At 42.9% G+C, this 14954-nt stretch overlaps 1 protein-coding gene across 6 annotated transcripts in view; it reads right to left on the bottom strand.

Annotated features, from left to right (window-relative positions):
- TFPI (tissue factor pathway inhibitor) overlaps positions 1-14954 on the bottom strand; it is a 61310-nt gene that overhangs the window by 20346 nt on the left and 26010 nt on the right. For all 6 annotated transcript variants that reach the window (XM_050916444.1, XM_050916443.1, XM_050916445.1 and 3 more), the window contains one exon: positions 3149-3187. In XM_050916444.1, coding sequence (XP_050772401.1) covers positions 3149-3187 — 39 coding nt within the window. The remainder of the gene's footprint in view (positions 1-3148; positions 3188-14954) is intronic.

Below are 14954 nucleotides of genomic sequence, written 5' to 3'. Positions count from 1 at the left end.
CTAAAGGATGCTCAGGAAGAGCAAAAGGCCTGGTATGACAAACATACCAGAGAGCGTTCCTTCAAGGTAGGAGACCAGGTTATGGTCTTGAAGGCGCAACAGGCCCATAAGATGGAAGCATCATGGGAAGGGCCGTTCACAGTCCAAGAGCGCCTGGGAACTGTGAACTACCTCATAGCATTTCCCAATTCCTCCCTAAAGCCCAGAGTGTACCATGTTAATTCTCTCAAGCCTTTCTATTCCAGAGACTTACAGGTTTGTCAGTTTACAGTCCAGGGAGATGATGCTGAGTGGCCTGAAGGTGTCTACTACGATGGGAAAAAAGACGGTGGCGTGGAAGAGGTGAATCTCTCAACCACCCTGGAACGTCTGCAGCGGCGACTAATCAAGGAGCTGTGCACTAGCTTCACCCCATTGTTCTCAGCCACCCCAAGAGGGACTGAACGGGCATACCACTCCATTGACACAGTTAGTGCTCACTCAATTAGAACCCCACCCTACTGGGTGTCTCCTCACTCCCAAGCTGCTATAGAACGGGAGATCCAGAACATGCTACAGATGGGTATAATCCGCTCATCTACCAGTGCATGGGCATCTCCAGTAGTTCTGGTACCCAAACCAGATGGGGAAATACGCTTTTGCGTGGACTACCGTAAGCTAAATGCTGTTACTCGTCCGGACAACTATCCAATGCCACGCACCGATGAGCTATTGGAGAAGTTGGGACGTGCCCAGTTCATCTCTACAATAAGCTTAACCAAAGGGTACTGGCAAGTACCGCTAGACGAACCTGCCAAGGAAAGGTCAGCATTCGTCACCCATGCGGGGGTGTATGAATTTAATGTCCTTCCTTTCGGGCTTCGAAATGCACCCGCCACCTTCCAGAGGCTGGTAGATGGTCTACTAGCAGGACTGGGCGAATATGCAGTTGCCTACCTCGATGATGTGGCCATTTTTTCTGACTCTTGGCCCGAACACCTAGAACACCTGGAAAAGGTCTTTGAGCGCATCAGGGAGGCCGGACTAACTGTTAAGGCCAAAAAGTGTCAAATAGGCCAAAACAGAGTGACTTACCTGGGACACCATAAACCCCCTACAGGCCAAGGTGGATGCTATCCAAAAGTGGCCTGTCCCAAAGTCAAAGAAACAGGTCCAATCCTTCTTAGGCTTGGCCGGGTACTACAGGCGATTTGTACCACACTACAGCCAAGTCACTGCCCCACTGACCGACCTGACCAAAAAGACCCAGCCAAATGCACTTAAGTGGACTGATGAGTGTCAAAAGGCCTTTACCCAACTTAAGGCGACGCTCATGTCTGACCCTGTGCTCAGGGCCCCGGACTTTGACAAGCCATTCCTTGTAACCATGGATGCATCTGAGCGTGGTATAGGAGCAGTTCTCATGCAGGAAGCAACGGATCACAACTTCCATCCTGTCGTGTTTTTCAGCAAGAAACTGTCTGAGAGGGAAAGTCACTGGTCAGTCAGTGAAAAGGAATGCTACGCCATTGTGTACGCCCTGGAAAAGGTACGCCCATATGTTTGGGGACGGCGGTTCCAGCTACAAACTGACCATGCTGCGCTAAAGTGGCTTCATACTGCCAAGGGGAACAACAAGAAACTTCTTTGTTGGAGTTTAGCTCTCCAAGATTTTGATTTTGAAATTCAGCACATTTCAGGAGCTTCTAACAAAGTAGCTGATGCTCTCTCTTGTGAAAGTTTCCCAGAATCCAGTAGTTAAAAAGTGTTCTGAAAATGTAAAAGTCTGTTAGTTATATACTTAGTGGTATATATAAAGGTGCATGTGTTGTATTAATCTGTTTATTTTAAAGTTCTAGGAGGAAATCGCCGCCAGTGAGGTTCCCCACTGTCTGCAATTTGGGGGGCGTGTCATAAACAGATAGCTACGGGTTAATGTTCTTTTACCTGTAAAAGGGTAATAACAGTAACCTGAAACACCTGACCAGAGGACCAATCAGGAAACAAGACTTTTTCAAATCTGGGTGGAGGGAAGTTTTGGGGTGTGAGCTCTTTGTTCTTTGTCTTGTGTCTGTGCCCTCTCGGCTCTGAGAGTGATTTTTCTATCTCCTGGCTTTCTAATCTTCTGTTTCCAAGTTGTAAGTACAAGGATAGTAAGACAATAGGTTTATATTGTTTTCTTTTGTATTTACATGTGTGTAGTTGCTGGAATGTTTTAAATTGTATTCTTTTTGGATAAGGCTGTTTATTCATTTTTTTCCTTTAAGCAATTGACCCTGTATATTGTCACCTTGATACAGAGCCTATTTTTAATGTCCTTTTTCTTTCTTTTTAAGACCTGTTGGAGTTTTTCTTTAGTGGGGACTCCAGGGAATTGAGTCTGCAGCTCACCAGGGAATTGGTGGGAGGAAGAAGTAATGGGGAAAAATCTCTTTGTGTTAGATTTACTAAGCCTGACTCTGCATATCCTCTGGGTGAGGGGGAGAGAGATTAGATCTCTCTGTACTTGTGTTTCCAGGACTGGAAGCAGGGAATCTCCTAGGGTCGTCCAGGGAGGGGAGCCTGGGAGGAAGTAACAAGGAAACAAGGGGAGGAGGTTATTTCCCTTTGTTGTAAGACTCAAGGCATCTGAGTCTGGGGGTCCCCCAGGGAAGGTTTTTGGGAGACCACAGTGAGCTAGGCACTGTATAATTCCTAGCTGGTGGCAGCAAATACCAGGTCCAAGCTGGTAACTAAGCTTGGAGGTTTTCATGCTAACACCCATATTTTGGACGCTAAGGTCCAGATCTGGGAAGAAATGTTATGACACCTGGAAAAGGCAATTCCTTCATCTCAGACTCCCTTCTGAATTTAAGGTCCTCGTAACTCTTGAAGAATCAGTTAGAGTCCCCCTTTCCTCGTTACTGAAGGAATGGAAAGAAAAATGCTTAACATTTTTATTTTGGAGAGGAGGGATTGCTTGCTATCGGTTTGGTAATCACTGTCATCCCAGATACTCTCAGTGAATACAGGGGAAGAAGAATAGTGAACTCTGACATCATTTAAGCCTGAAGTTGCTCAATATCAGAAGGTATTCTGGAGCACTGCAACAGGGGGACCTACCATAAAAAGCTCATTCCCTGTTGCCTCCAAATACGACACCGCTAAGTAATTACAATATGAAGATTACCTTTTCCAAATCTTCCACGGGTTTTCTTCACTGGGAATTCTGCAATAGAAAGAAAGATATATATATATTAAAATAAATAGCAAGAGGCTCATCTCTAGAATGAGACTGTGGCATTTAGCCAAAGCCCTGCATTGGGGAGAACATGGAAAAAATCACTATTGCACCATCCCTAGGTCTTGTCTACACTAGAAAAATATTGCAAATATTTTACACTTTTGCTAACACTGGTTTCAGCTCTATTTACATGGAAAGGCCTGCTATAGCTGTGCTACTGTAACATGCTAAGTACATTGGCAGGGGGGATTCCTGGCCCCACTGAAGACAATGGCAAAAGACCCATTGACTTCAGTGGAGTGAGGATTTCACCCAGAGGTGAAAGTAAGCCGGTATGCCCCTGTATGGCGTACCGGCCGATGCGCTGTACCAGGACAGATCGGCTTCCCCTGGCAGCAGTTTAAAGACCTGGGGCTCCCAGCAGCAGCTGGAGCCCTGGGCCCTTTAGAGGAAGTCAATGGAAAGATTCTCAGTGCATAGATTTAAGGTAGAATTGAATCTCCCTCTTTGAAATAATCACTGGACTACAATGTGCTAAACAAAGAACAATACACAGAGATCTGCTAAAACGAGAATACCTCCGTTGACTTAATGTTATGTCACAGTGTTGAAAAAAGCTGGGTAGACCTTGCAAATCCTTCTGCTTGTTTTCTATAAAACAAATTCTTGGATGCTAATTCTAAGGTCTGTAGTTTAAGGTAACTGAATTTGTCAATGTTACTCATTGGAAAAAATGCTAAATATACTTCATATTTCAACAGAAAAAACATTATGCTAATATATACCCAAGAAGCCTACAGCCCTGGAAAGATTCTCCAGTTACAGTATGTGTTATTAGGTACATTTCATTCTTATGACTGTCAGCTTTGAAAAAATATTTGCATCAAAGTAGTACATTTGAATTATATTCTTTATCTGTTTTCCAAACAGCAGCAGGATTGAATAACAGGTCAAGGTCAGCAAGAAGACTGAACCAAACACTCAGGTCTTTAGGATTCTTTGCAGGTTCTTTTGCAAGCATCTCATTGGTGTTCACAGCCAAATTGTCACTTGATCTGATCATGTCTGTTCAACCATGAACACTCATGCAAATCTCTTGTTTACATGAACAGTGCAGGGAGAAAACTTTCATTTGTAACCATGTACATTCACCTCAGAATTACTCACTTTAGGTCATCTAATAAGGGATCAAAAACTGGGACTTTATGAAAAGTTTGTGAATACATAGGCCCAAATCTCTGTGTGCAAACTATTGGTCAGACAATTTTGAACAAAAAATGAATCTGGGAAAACCATGATTAACCAATTCATAGACAGAGTCTGAATGTAACAATTTCCACCACGGTTATCAGCAAGAATTGAAGCTGAGATTGTCAAAAGCAAAGCCTCTACCACTTGATCTACAGTAGTAACAATAACCAGAGGCTCTTATCCTCTGTGGGGACCAGCCACTTAAAAAGAGATAGGACATTACAAACTGGAAAAATGGGGAAAATCACTTATCTTAATGCCCCCTTATGTTCTTCTTCCAGGTCCATTTCCAAACTTCCTTCCACCTCCAGTTAACCTCCTCCTTTCCTTTAAGTTCCCTCTTATAACCTATTCCTTCAAGGTTGCTTATAAGCTATGCTGAAATCAATTTAACCAAATTTAACTAAATAAAAGTTCATCTATCTATAAATACATGCTAGCTTCTTATGTGACCACATAACCCTACTGTGCTCAAATTCAGTTTGTCCCCATCTCCTGACATAGCAATTTTCTCCTAGTCTTCTTATCCACCTGCAATTCACTACCTGCAGGTGGGCTACTTCATGGGGCTTTGCCTGGATGCAGCAGTTCATCTCAGGCAACAAACTGAATTGGGGCCTCAGTAAGAAAACTGTTCAGGAAGGGACTCAATCTTTATTTGCTCTGTGAATCACCATACACACATTTAGTATATAATTATATAGTATATTAACAGAATATCTTATAAGAAAACACCATTGAAGTGTTGACTTCAGACATAATTTTAATAGTCTTTTTTTAGTTCAGTATTAAACAATTTGTTCCTCTTGAATGTGATTAATAATAAACATATCTATAGCACCATAACTTTCCATGGCTCTTCAGTTACAGAGGTGCTCATGATAAGTGCTAAATTTCTGGCACCGGTTTTTATTGCACTTCATCCCAACAATAACGTCTCTTTCTGGGCAGTCTTTGACATATTTGTTCTTTTGAAAGCATCATGCCATAATTTCATTTTGGACTCTTAAAGCAAAACTATCAGCACAGCAGAATCAGTATGAAGTTCCACTGGGATGCATTTTCCTTCTTCCCCTGGGGTAATCCAGACGGCATCATTTGAAAAAAAAAAATTCTTCAAAGACAACAAATACACAGTGAAGTGACTATCTTTCACTTGAACATATTTCTGGCCATTCCTGTTAGCAAAAGCTTGTACCTGAGCTGGTGTGGTTCCCGGCCACCCTGGAGAGGGATGAGCCCCTCCCACATCAGAGTGGGCAGAGCCAGCGAGTCCTGTGCCCGCCCCCCAGAGGTCAAGGTGCAGGACAGGAAGTATAAAAGCCTGACCCCAGAACTCACCGGAGGAGCAGCCGCTGGAGAGGTCAGATGCCTCTGGCCTAGCTCTCAGTTGGAAGACCCTGGTGACCTACAGCGGATCCGAGGACTGGCTTGACCTGCTGACACCCGAGACTGCCCAGAGGAGCTGCCCAGCCTGCCCTGGCCAGTTACCCAGAGGAGCCCATGGTGCTGGACCCCCTCTGGAGGACACCATCTGGACCCCGGTACCTCCAGAAGGGGAGTTTGGAATTGGCGGGGGCAGCCGACCCTAGTCTGGCTGCAGCACTGTGAGCATCTATGTCAGTGTGTTGCAGCCAGTATCCCCACTGACTCAGCAGCAGGCCTTCAGCCGCTGCTAGGGCCCTGGGCTGGGACGCAGTGGAGTGGATGAGCCTGCATCCCCCCTGCCACCCAGTTCTGGGTGGCAGTCTCCCCATCTTCGAGGCCTTTCTGAGCCAAGAGCCTGGGCTTGTTGTTTACTTGCCTTTGCTCAGCCCCTGCCTGAGTGCCTGAGACATTGACTCCTTGCTGCCACACCCTGACCCTGGGCCTGGACCTGCTAGATAAATTCTGATAAAGACTCCCGTGGCCAGGCAACTGGAAGGAAGTAGTGAGACGGTGTGGTTCCCCGCCACCCCGGAGAGGGATGAGCCCTGGCCAAACCTCTCTACACTTATGTATAACCCCACAACCTTTCTATTTTCTGGACAGGGGCGGCTCCAGGCCCCAGCACGCCAAGCGCGTGCTTGGGGCGGCAAGCCCCCGGGGGTCACTTTGCCGGCACTGCAGGGGCAGCAGGCAGGGTGCCTTCAGTGGCTTGCCTGCAGGAGGTCCACTGGTCCCGCGGCTTCTGGATCTCCCGCAGGCAAGCCACCGAAGGCAGCCTGCCTGCCGTGCTTGGGGCGGCAAAATGCCTAGAGCCGCCCCTGTTTCTGGATGGTAACATCAGACTGTTTCACTACAGTCTACTTCCCCACATTGATTGCAAGTTTCAAGCCAGAACATAAGAATGGCTCTACTGGGTCAGAACAAAGGTCCATCTAGCTCTGTATCCTGTCTTCTGACAGTGGCCAATGCCAGGTGCCCCAGAGGGAATGAAGAGAACAGGTAATCATCAAGTGATCCATCCCATATCGCCCATTCCCAGCTTCTGGCAAACAGAGGCTAGGGACACCATCCATGCCCATCCTGGTTAATAGCCTTTAATGGACCTATCCTCCATGAAGTTATCTAGTTCTTTTTTGAACCCTGTTATGGTCTTGACCTTCACAACATCCTCTGGCAAAGAGTTCCACAGATTGACTGTGCTTTGTGGGAAGAAATACTTCCTTTTGTTTGTTTTCAACCTGCTGCCTATTAATTTCATTTGGTGACCCCTAGTTCTTGTGTTATGAGAAGGAATAAATAACACTTCCTTATCTACTTTCTCTACACCAGTCATGGTTTTATAGACCTCAATCATATCTCCCTTTAGCCATCTCTTTTCCAAGCTGAAAAGTATAATATATATATATATATATATATATATATATATATATATATATATATATGTTTCTTTATGTGTCCCTTCTAGCTTTATTTCTTTCAACTTTCTTTCACTGTGGCTTGTGCCTTTTTGTTTCTGTCTTGTTGGGATTCCCTCTGAGACCTTTTCCTACTTGGCTTCCCAAGAACTGAGTTTGACTCCAGATTTTGTCACTCAGATATCTTTATTTGGCAGACAGTAACGCTACACTGAGCTGATGGGACTTGAGTACGTGTGTGTGTGTGATGCAGAGTATATCACAATTTGAAAATTACACAGAAACCTTTTCCTTTTATATACATCCTACATTTTTTTGCATTTACTATGCAGTGCATTACACATTTTTGGATTGGATTAGTTACTAATTCCTACATGGCATGCTTTGCCCAAGCATTGTTTGTTTGACCTACCTTTTTACCCCATCTCCATAACTTATTTTGTCCATTATTGTTTTGTTTGTACTAAAGGATTCCCTGGCTGTTCTCCCTCTTATCTTAGCTGGCTCAGACATTTTGTATTCTTAGCCTACTGACCTATTTACTTGTATTTAGCACAAACCTTCCATTTTCAGCATAATTCATTTACCTCCCTAATCCTATCTTCTAAGAAATAAGGCTTCCCTCATGTGCTTAATTACTTATGATGTCAGGCCTACCTACATTCTCATATCTTAATTAGTTCGCATGAACTTTTAGCCTTTCCTCCGTGCTTGCTCCAAAGCACCTTTCATTTCTGGGGTTTATGTGAGTGGTCCGTGGAAGATGCATGCTCATAGATTCATAGACTCTAGGACTGGAAGGGACCTCGAGAGGTCATCGAGTCCAGTCCTCTGCCCTCATGGCAGGACCAAATATTGTCTAGACCATCCATAATAGACATTTATCTAACCTACTCTTAAATATCTCCAGAGATGGAGATTCCACAACTTCCCTAGGCAATCTATTCCAGTGTTTAACTACCCTGACAGTTAGGAACTTTTTCCTAATGTCCAACCTAAATCTCCCTTGCTGCAGTTTAAGCCCATTGCTTCTTGTTCTATCATTGGAGGCTAAGGTGAATAAGTTTTCTCCCTCCTCCTGATGACACCCTTTTAGATTCCTGAAAACTGCTATCATGTCCCCTCTCAGTCTTCTCTTTTCCAAACTAAACAAACTCAATTCCTTCAGCCTTCCTTCATAGGTCATGTTCTCAAGACCTTTAATCATTCTTGTTGCTCTTCTCTGGACCCTCTCCAATTTCTCCACATCTTTCTTGAAATGCGGTGCCCAGAACTGGACACAATACTCCAGCTGAGGCCTGACCAGCGCAGAGTAAAGCGGAAGAATGACTTCTCGTGTCTTGTTTACAACACACCTGTTAATGCATCCCAGAATAACGTTTGCTTTTTTTGCAACAGTATCACACTGTTGACTCATATTAAGCTTGTGGTCTACTATGACCCCTAGATCTCTTTCTGCCATACTCCTTCCTAGACAGTCTCTTCCCATTCTGTATGTGTGAAACTGATTGTTCCTTCCTAAGTGGAGCACTTTGCATTTATCTTTATTGAACTTCATCCTGTTTACCTCAGACCATTTCTCCAATTTGTCCAGATCATTTTGAATTTTGACCCTGTCCTCCAAAGCAGTTGCAATCCCTCCCAGTTTGGTATCGTCCGCAAACTTAATAAGCGTACTTTCTATGCCAACATCTAAATCGTTGATGAAGATATTGAACAGAACTGGTCCCAAAACAAACCCCTGCGGAACCCCACTTGTTATACCTTTCCAGCAGGATTGGGAGCCATTAACAACTACTCTCTGAGTACGGTTATCCAGCCAGTTATGCACCCACCTTATAGTAGCCCCATCTAAATTGTACTTTCCTAGTTTATCTATAAGAATATCATGCAAGACCGTATCAAATGCCTTACTAAAGTCTAGGTATATCGCATCCACCGCTTCTCCCTTATCCACAAGGCTCGTTATCCTATCAAAGAACGCTATCAGATTAGTTTGACACGATTTGTTCTTTACAAATCCATGCTGGCTAGTCTCTATCACCTTACCACCTTCCAAGTGTTTGCAGATGATATCTTTAATTACCTGCTCCATTATCTTCCCTGGCACAGAAGTTAAACTAATTGGTCTGTAGTTTCCTGGGTTGTTTTTATTTCCCTTTTTATAGATGGGCACTATATTTGCCCCCTTCCAGTCTTCTGGAATCTCCCCCGTCTCCCATGATTTCCCAAAGATAATAGCTAGAGGCTCAGATACGTCTTCTATTAACTCCTTGAGTATTCTAGGATGCATTTCATCAGGCCCTGGTGACTTGCAGGCATCTAACTTTTCTAAGTGATTTTTTACTTGCTCTTTTTTTATTTTATCTTCTAAACCTACCCTCTTCCCGTAAGCATTCACTATATTAGACATTCCTTCAGACTTCTCAGTGAAGACTGAAACAAAGAAGTCATTAAGCATCTCTGCCATTTCCAAGTCTCCCGTTACTGTTTCCCCCTCCTCACTGAGCAGTGAGCCTACCATGTCCTTGGTCTTCCTCTTGCTTCTAATGTATTGATAAAAAGTATTCTTGTTTCCCTTTATTCCCATAGCTAGTTTGAGTTCATTTTGTGCCTTTGCCTTTCTAATCTTGCCTCTGCATTCCTGTGTTACTTGCCTATATTCATTTTTTGTAATCTGACCTAGTTTCCATTTTTTATATGACGCCTTTTTATTTTGTAGGTCACGCAAGATCTTGTGGTTAAGCCAAGGTGGTCTTTTGCCACATTTTCTATCTTTCCTAACCATCGGAATAGCTTGCTTTTGGGCCCTTAATAGTGTCCCTTGGAAAAACTGCCAACTCTCCTCAGTTGTTTTTCCACTCAGTCTTGATTCCCATGGGACCTTACCTATCAGCTCTCTGAGCTTACCAAAATCTGCCTTCCTGAAATCCATTGTCTCTATTCTGCTGTACTCCCTTCTACCCTTCCTTAGAATTGCAAACTCTCTGATTTCATGATCACTTTCACCCAAGCTTCCTTCTACTTTCAAATTCTCAACAAGTTCCTCCCTATTTGTTAAAATCAAGTCTAGAACAGCTTCCCCCCTAGTAGCTTTTTCAACTTTCTGAAATAAAAAGTTGTCTGCAATGCAGTCCAGGAACTTATTGGAGCATCTGTGCCCTGCAGTGTTATTTTCCCAACATATATCTGGATAGTTGAAGTCCCCCATCACCACCAAATATTGGGCTTTGGATGATTTTGTTAGTTGTTTGAAAAAAGCCTCATCCACCTCTTCCACCTGATTAGGTGGCCTGTAGTAGACTCCCAGTACGACATCACCCATGTTTTTTACCCCTTTTAGCCTAACCCAGAGACTCTCAACACTTCCGTCTCCTATGTCCATCTCCACCTCAGTCCAAGTGTGTACATTTTTAATATATAAGGCAACACCTCCTCCCTTTTTCCCCTGACTATCCTTCCTGAGCAAACATCCCATTATTGCTGAAGTGCTGTGGCAGTGGAAGTTTCATGGGTATCTCTTGGGTGTTTATTCTGATACATTTCCCTTTTAACCAAGCATTTCTCATTTTGTGAGTTTTCCTTAATTCCTAAATTTAAAATATCAACAAGAAACATTTTGTTTGCAGCATAGATATAGCTGTGTTGAAACACTGGCAACATTAAGATGTATTTAAGCAGTTAAAATAATGCTGAGATATTACTGATGGAGCACCATATTCAACAATAAGATCCAGTTCCACTGAATCATGCTGGCGAAACTAGATTAATTAGCCAGTCAACCTGGCTTTATGGTTAACTGGCACCGAAGGTGAATTTTGGCCATAAAGTCATTTTATCTGGTCCCTATACTAACTTTCACCTTCCCAGCTACTGGTGTAGAGAAGGCACAACAGATGCTCCTATGTTGTGCCCAACCCTGGCTGCAGATTCACAGCCCCTTTGGTCCATTAGCATCTGCCACAGAGCTGCTGTTAGGTTACCTACTAGGTATCTTAAATATGCTGGAGGCCAGACTTGTACAGTGAGTCAGATTCTTAGCTGGCATAAAGCAGCTTGGTTCCATTTCAGTCTATGAAACTATGCCAATTTACCCAAGCTGAGATTCTGGCACAGGGGGGACTGGATCAGAAGACAGCAAAGATTAGCTTTATACCACCTTTAAAAGCTTTACAAGGATTTGCCCCAACACCTTGTGCCTTTGGAGTTTAGGGAAGGTGCCCTCTTTTTCCTGCCTCAGACTCTGTCTCTAACAATCTGACTACATTAGATTGAGGAGAAAAGAGCCATCTGGTGAGATCGAATTCCTCTCATGGCACCTTACTGATTACATATGCTCATGACTCCTGTAAAATCTTCACCCTTGATTCATTATGTATCAACCTTTCTTTCCTTACTCTTATCCCCTGTATCCTGATGTACCATTCCAAGCGACCAGAGGGTTACATGTTGGCATGAGGTACATGCAAGAGACTTCCCTACTCTGTATCTGTGCCAGAAGAGGAGAGAGAAAATGCTTTGGTGTTCCAGCTGAATCCCAAGTCCAGATGATAATGGAAGTGTGCCAAATGTCAGTCTGGTGGATAGAAAACAAGAGGCTAATCCTCACACTCCAAAATCCTGACCTTTTTAGCATCAAAAACAAATCAAGAAAGGAGCTTTGTTTGCTATTCTGATATATGTGCTTTGTGTTCTTGAGTAGCACAAATCCCCACGACTACAAAGAGGTTAATCATATTTTTCTAATCAAAAAGTTGTACCCTGTTGTACAACTGATAAAGACCCCTTTAAACAAAGGCTTATCCCTTTGGATAATTTTGCTAGAGAATAAAGATTTTTAGGATACATACTTACATAGCCTTTCTTTTTATGGGTTTCTTTTATGAAAGTTTAATAAATATTGAAAATAATTTCGGGATTGGTTGCTTACAGGATACATTAAATTAAATCCCTGACACAAATTTATGAATATGACCTCAAAGAAGGAATTCTGGTCTAGAAATCCCAATGGTAGTGAAACATACAAGTTCTATACCAAATAGGAATGATACAATTTGACTACTTTATATTTTTCTTTTTAAAATTTACATTAATACTGTATGAGTTGTAATAAAAATAGTATTAGTTATTTGTGATTCAAAGACATGTTTGTTACAGAAATGTATATGATAAACAATATGCATTTACGGGGGCCAGGGAATCATCTGCTTTGTGGAGCACAAAATCTTTCACATTATAATATTCACTTAGGTTTTGATGCATCTAAGCACTTAAGCATGTGTTTGACTTTAAGCTGCAAAGTCTTCCCATTGACTTTAAGCCTATGCTTTAGTGCTTTCCTGAATCAGACTTTAAGCAAATTAAAAAAGGACTCCATAAATATTCCACAGTGAACCCACAAGATTCAATTCTGTGTAGGACAAATAGCATAAGAGATTGACAGGGCAGTCTGGAGCAGCCAAGAAAGGAAACATAAGAAGTGGGAATGGACTGGGATGTGATTACTCATGCTGGCTTTGTGTACTGAATCAAGAGATTCCAGAGTTCATGTTCACCTGAGTTGAACTCCTGTCCCAGCTGGATTTCCTGCCAAGAACAATCTCCCTCCTACATCTGGCAGTTTCTTAAAATGATTATTTTAAAAAACAAGGCTAAAAACCATTTGAATCCTACGGTATTTTTGTATGCTAATGGACACCCAAATAGGTAGGGAAAAAAACCCATAGAAACTTGCTTTTAAAAGAAAGAGAGAAAAAATGGTAAAGGCCTTTGATAAACTGTATTAACTTCTACAAAAAATAATTCTGGGCACATGGCTGCAGAAATACTAACTATCTGAACTGCAGAAAAAGGAAATTCAAAAGATGATGTAAAGGCTGTACCCGTCCTGAGCCCATGCGGAAGTGATTCCCCAGTGAGGTTACTGAGCCTAGTTAGAACGGGGTTAAATTTATTCAGCTTGTTCTTTCACACTCTGAAATGCCGATTAACACTACCTTAATTGCTACAGAATCTTCAGTTGCTCCAGCAGCCTGGGTATCTTGTCTGTCAGTCACATACTAGCATATCATTATTTTTGGTACATCATTCTTACATGCACTTGCTGCCGGCTGAACTTTAATTTTTAATCTCAGTGATACTAGGGTAAATACAGGACAAACTACTCATCTGAAACCCCTAAGAATAGATTTAGGCTGCTTTCCCCTGTTGCAACTTCACTTTTAGAGGAACCTCCGCCTTGAAGGCTCTGTTCTGAGTCTTAGCAAAAGCCAATAAAACTGAGTCTTAAACTAGTTAATTGTCCAGAAAGCTACACTGAAAGATCTGCTGCTGGAAGGGTTAGTAGTGACACAGTCATTATCATTGTCACAGGTCATTGCTGAAATTTTCCAGTGAAATTTCTATGTCACCAGAGGTAGCTCAGTGTGAGACATGACTGCTTCAAAGAAGAATCCTTATAAAATATAATATTTTTAAAAAATTATAATTAAACTCACTTTGCTTCTAAAATCTGCAATCCAAACATTTGACAGGATATGAAATCAGACAGTTTGTAGTGGGATGGGGGATGTTCTAGTGGGATAGGTAGAGAACTAAGTTTGACAACACAATAGACTGGTGCAGACTGAGCAGAAAAAAGGTGTACCTGGTTAAGTGATAGAAGTTGCACTGATCTGGCTTTCAGTGAGTGTGCAAAATGAGTACAACTTTTTGTCTGGGAGAATCAAAGGAAGCAGTAGGTGGCAAGGGAATTAGCAGGAGGGTGTAAGATAACTTAACCTTCTTGTTCATTGCTTTTCTGTTCATTTCTGCCCCCTCAACATGTACATTGCCCACTCACTGAATGCAAAATTGGCGCAAGGTATACTTTTGATATTTATAGCTGTTAACATACTTCAGCACATATGGCATTCTTAAACTCAGGCTTCCATGAGAGTTCCTTCTTTTTAGTTTACCTTGCTTACTGAATTTATTGCTGTTAACTACTTCAGCTCAGTGAGGCTGCACGATGCCCCATTAAGTAGGAATCCTCACCTCCAGGTGACAAATGGGGAAACTAAATCAAAGAGCAGTTAAATGACTTTCCCATAGTCACACAGCAAATCATTGGAATAAAATCCAGGTTCTTAATCCCATGCCTACCCTCACTATTCATTAAGAAAGCAATATACCTGTTACTTTTGAAACTACAGTCCCTCAGCCATAATCCTGGCTTTGACCCAAATTCATTCTATGGATGTGACTAAGGGCTTGTCTACATCAGAAAGTTGCAGCGCTGGTGAGGGAGTTACAGCGCTGCAACTTAGGAGGTGTACACATCTGCAGGGCACCACCAGCGCTGCAACTCCCTGTTTGCAGCGCTGGCCGTACTCCCGTTTTGTCTCGGGTGTAGAGGATCCAGCGCTGGTGATCCAGCGCTGGTAATCAAGTATAGACACTTACCAGCGCTTTTCTTGACCTCCGTGGAATAAGCAGGTATCCCAGCATACCTGAGGAAGCCTCTGGTAATCAAGCTGGTCTCCTTCCCCGGTTTGCTCTCTCATTCCCCGAACCCCCGAGCAAGCAGGTCTCCTTCCCTGCGGTTTGCAGGGTGGTTCGGGGAACGCGAGAGCAAACCGCGGCGAAGCTGGTCTCCTTTCCCGGTTTGCTCTCTCGTT

This window comes from Gopherus flavomarginatus, chromosome 10, assembly GCF_025201925.1.
Source record: "Gopherus flavomarginatus isolate rGopFla2 chromosome 10, rGopFla2.mat.asm, whole genome shotgun sequence".
NCBI lineage: Eukaryota > Metazoa > Chordata > Testudines > Testudinidae > Gopherus > Gopherus flavomarginatus.
The sequence above is the reverse complement of the archived record's forward strand: the minus strand, read 5'-3'. Positions and strand labels throughout refer to the sequence as shown.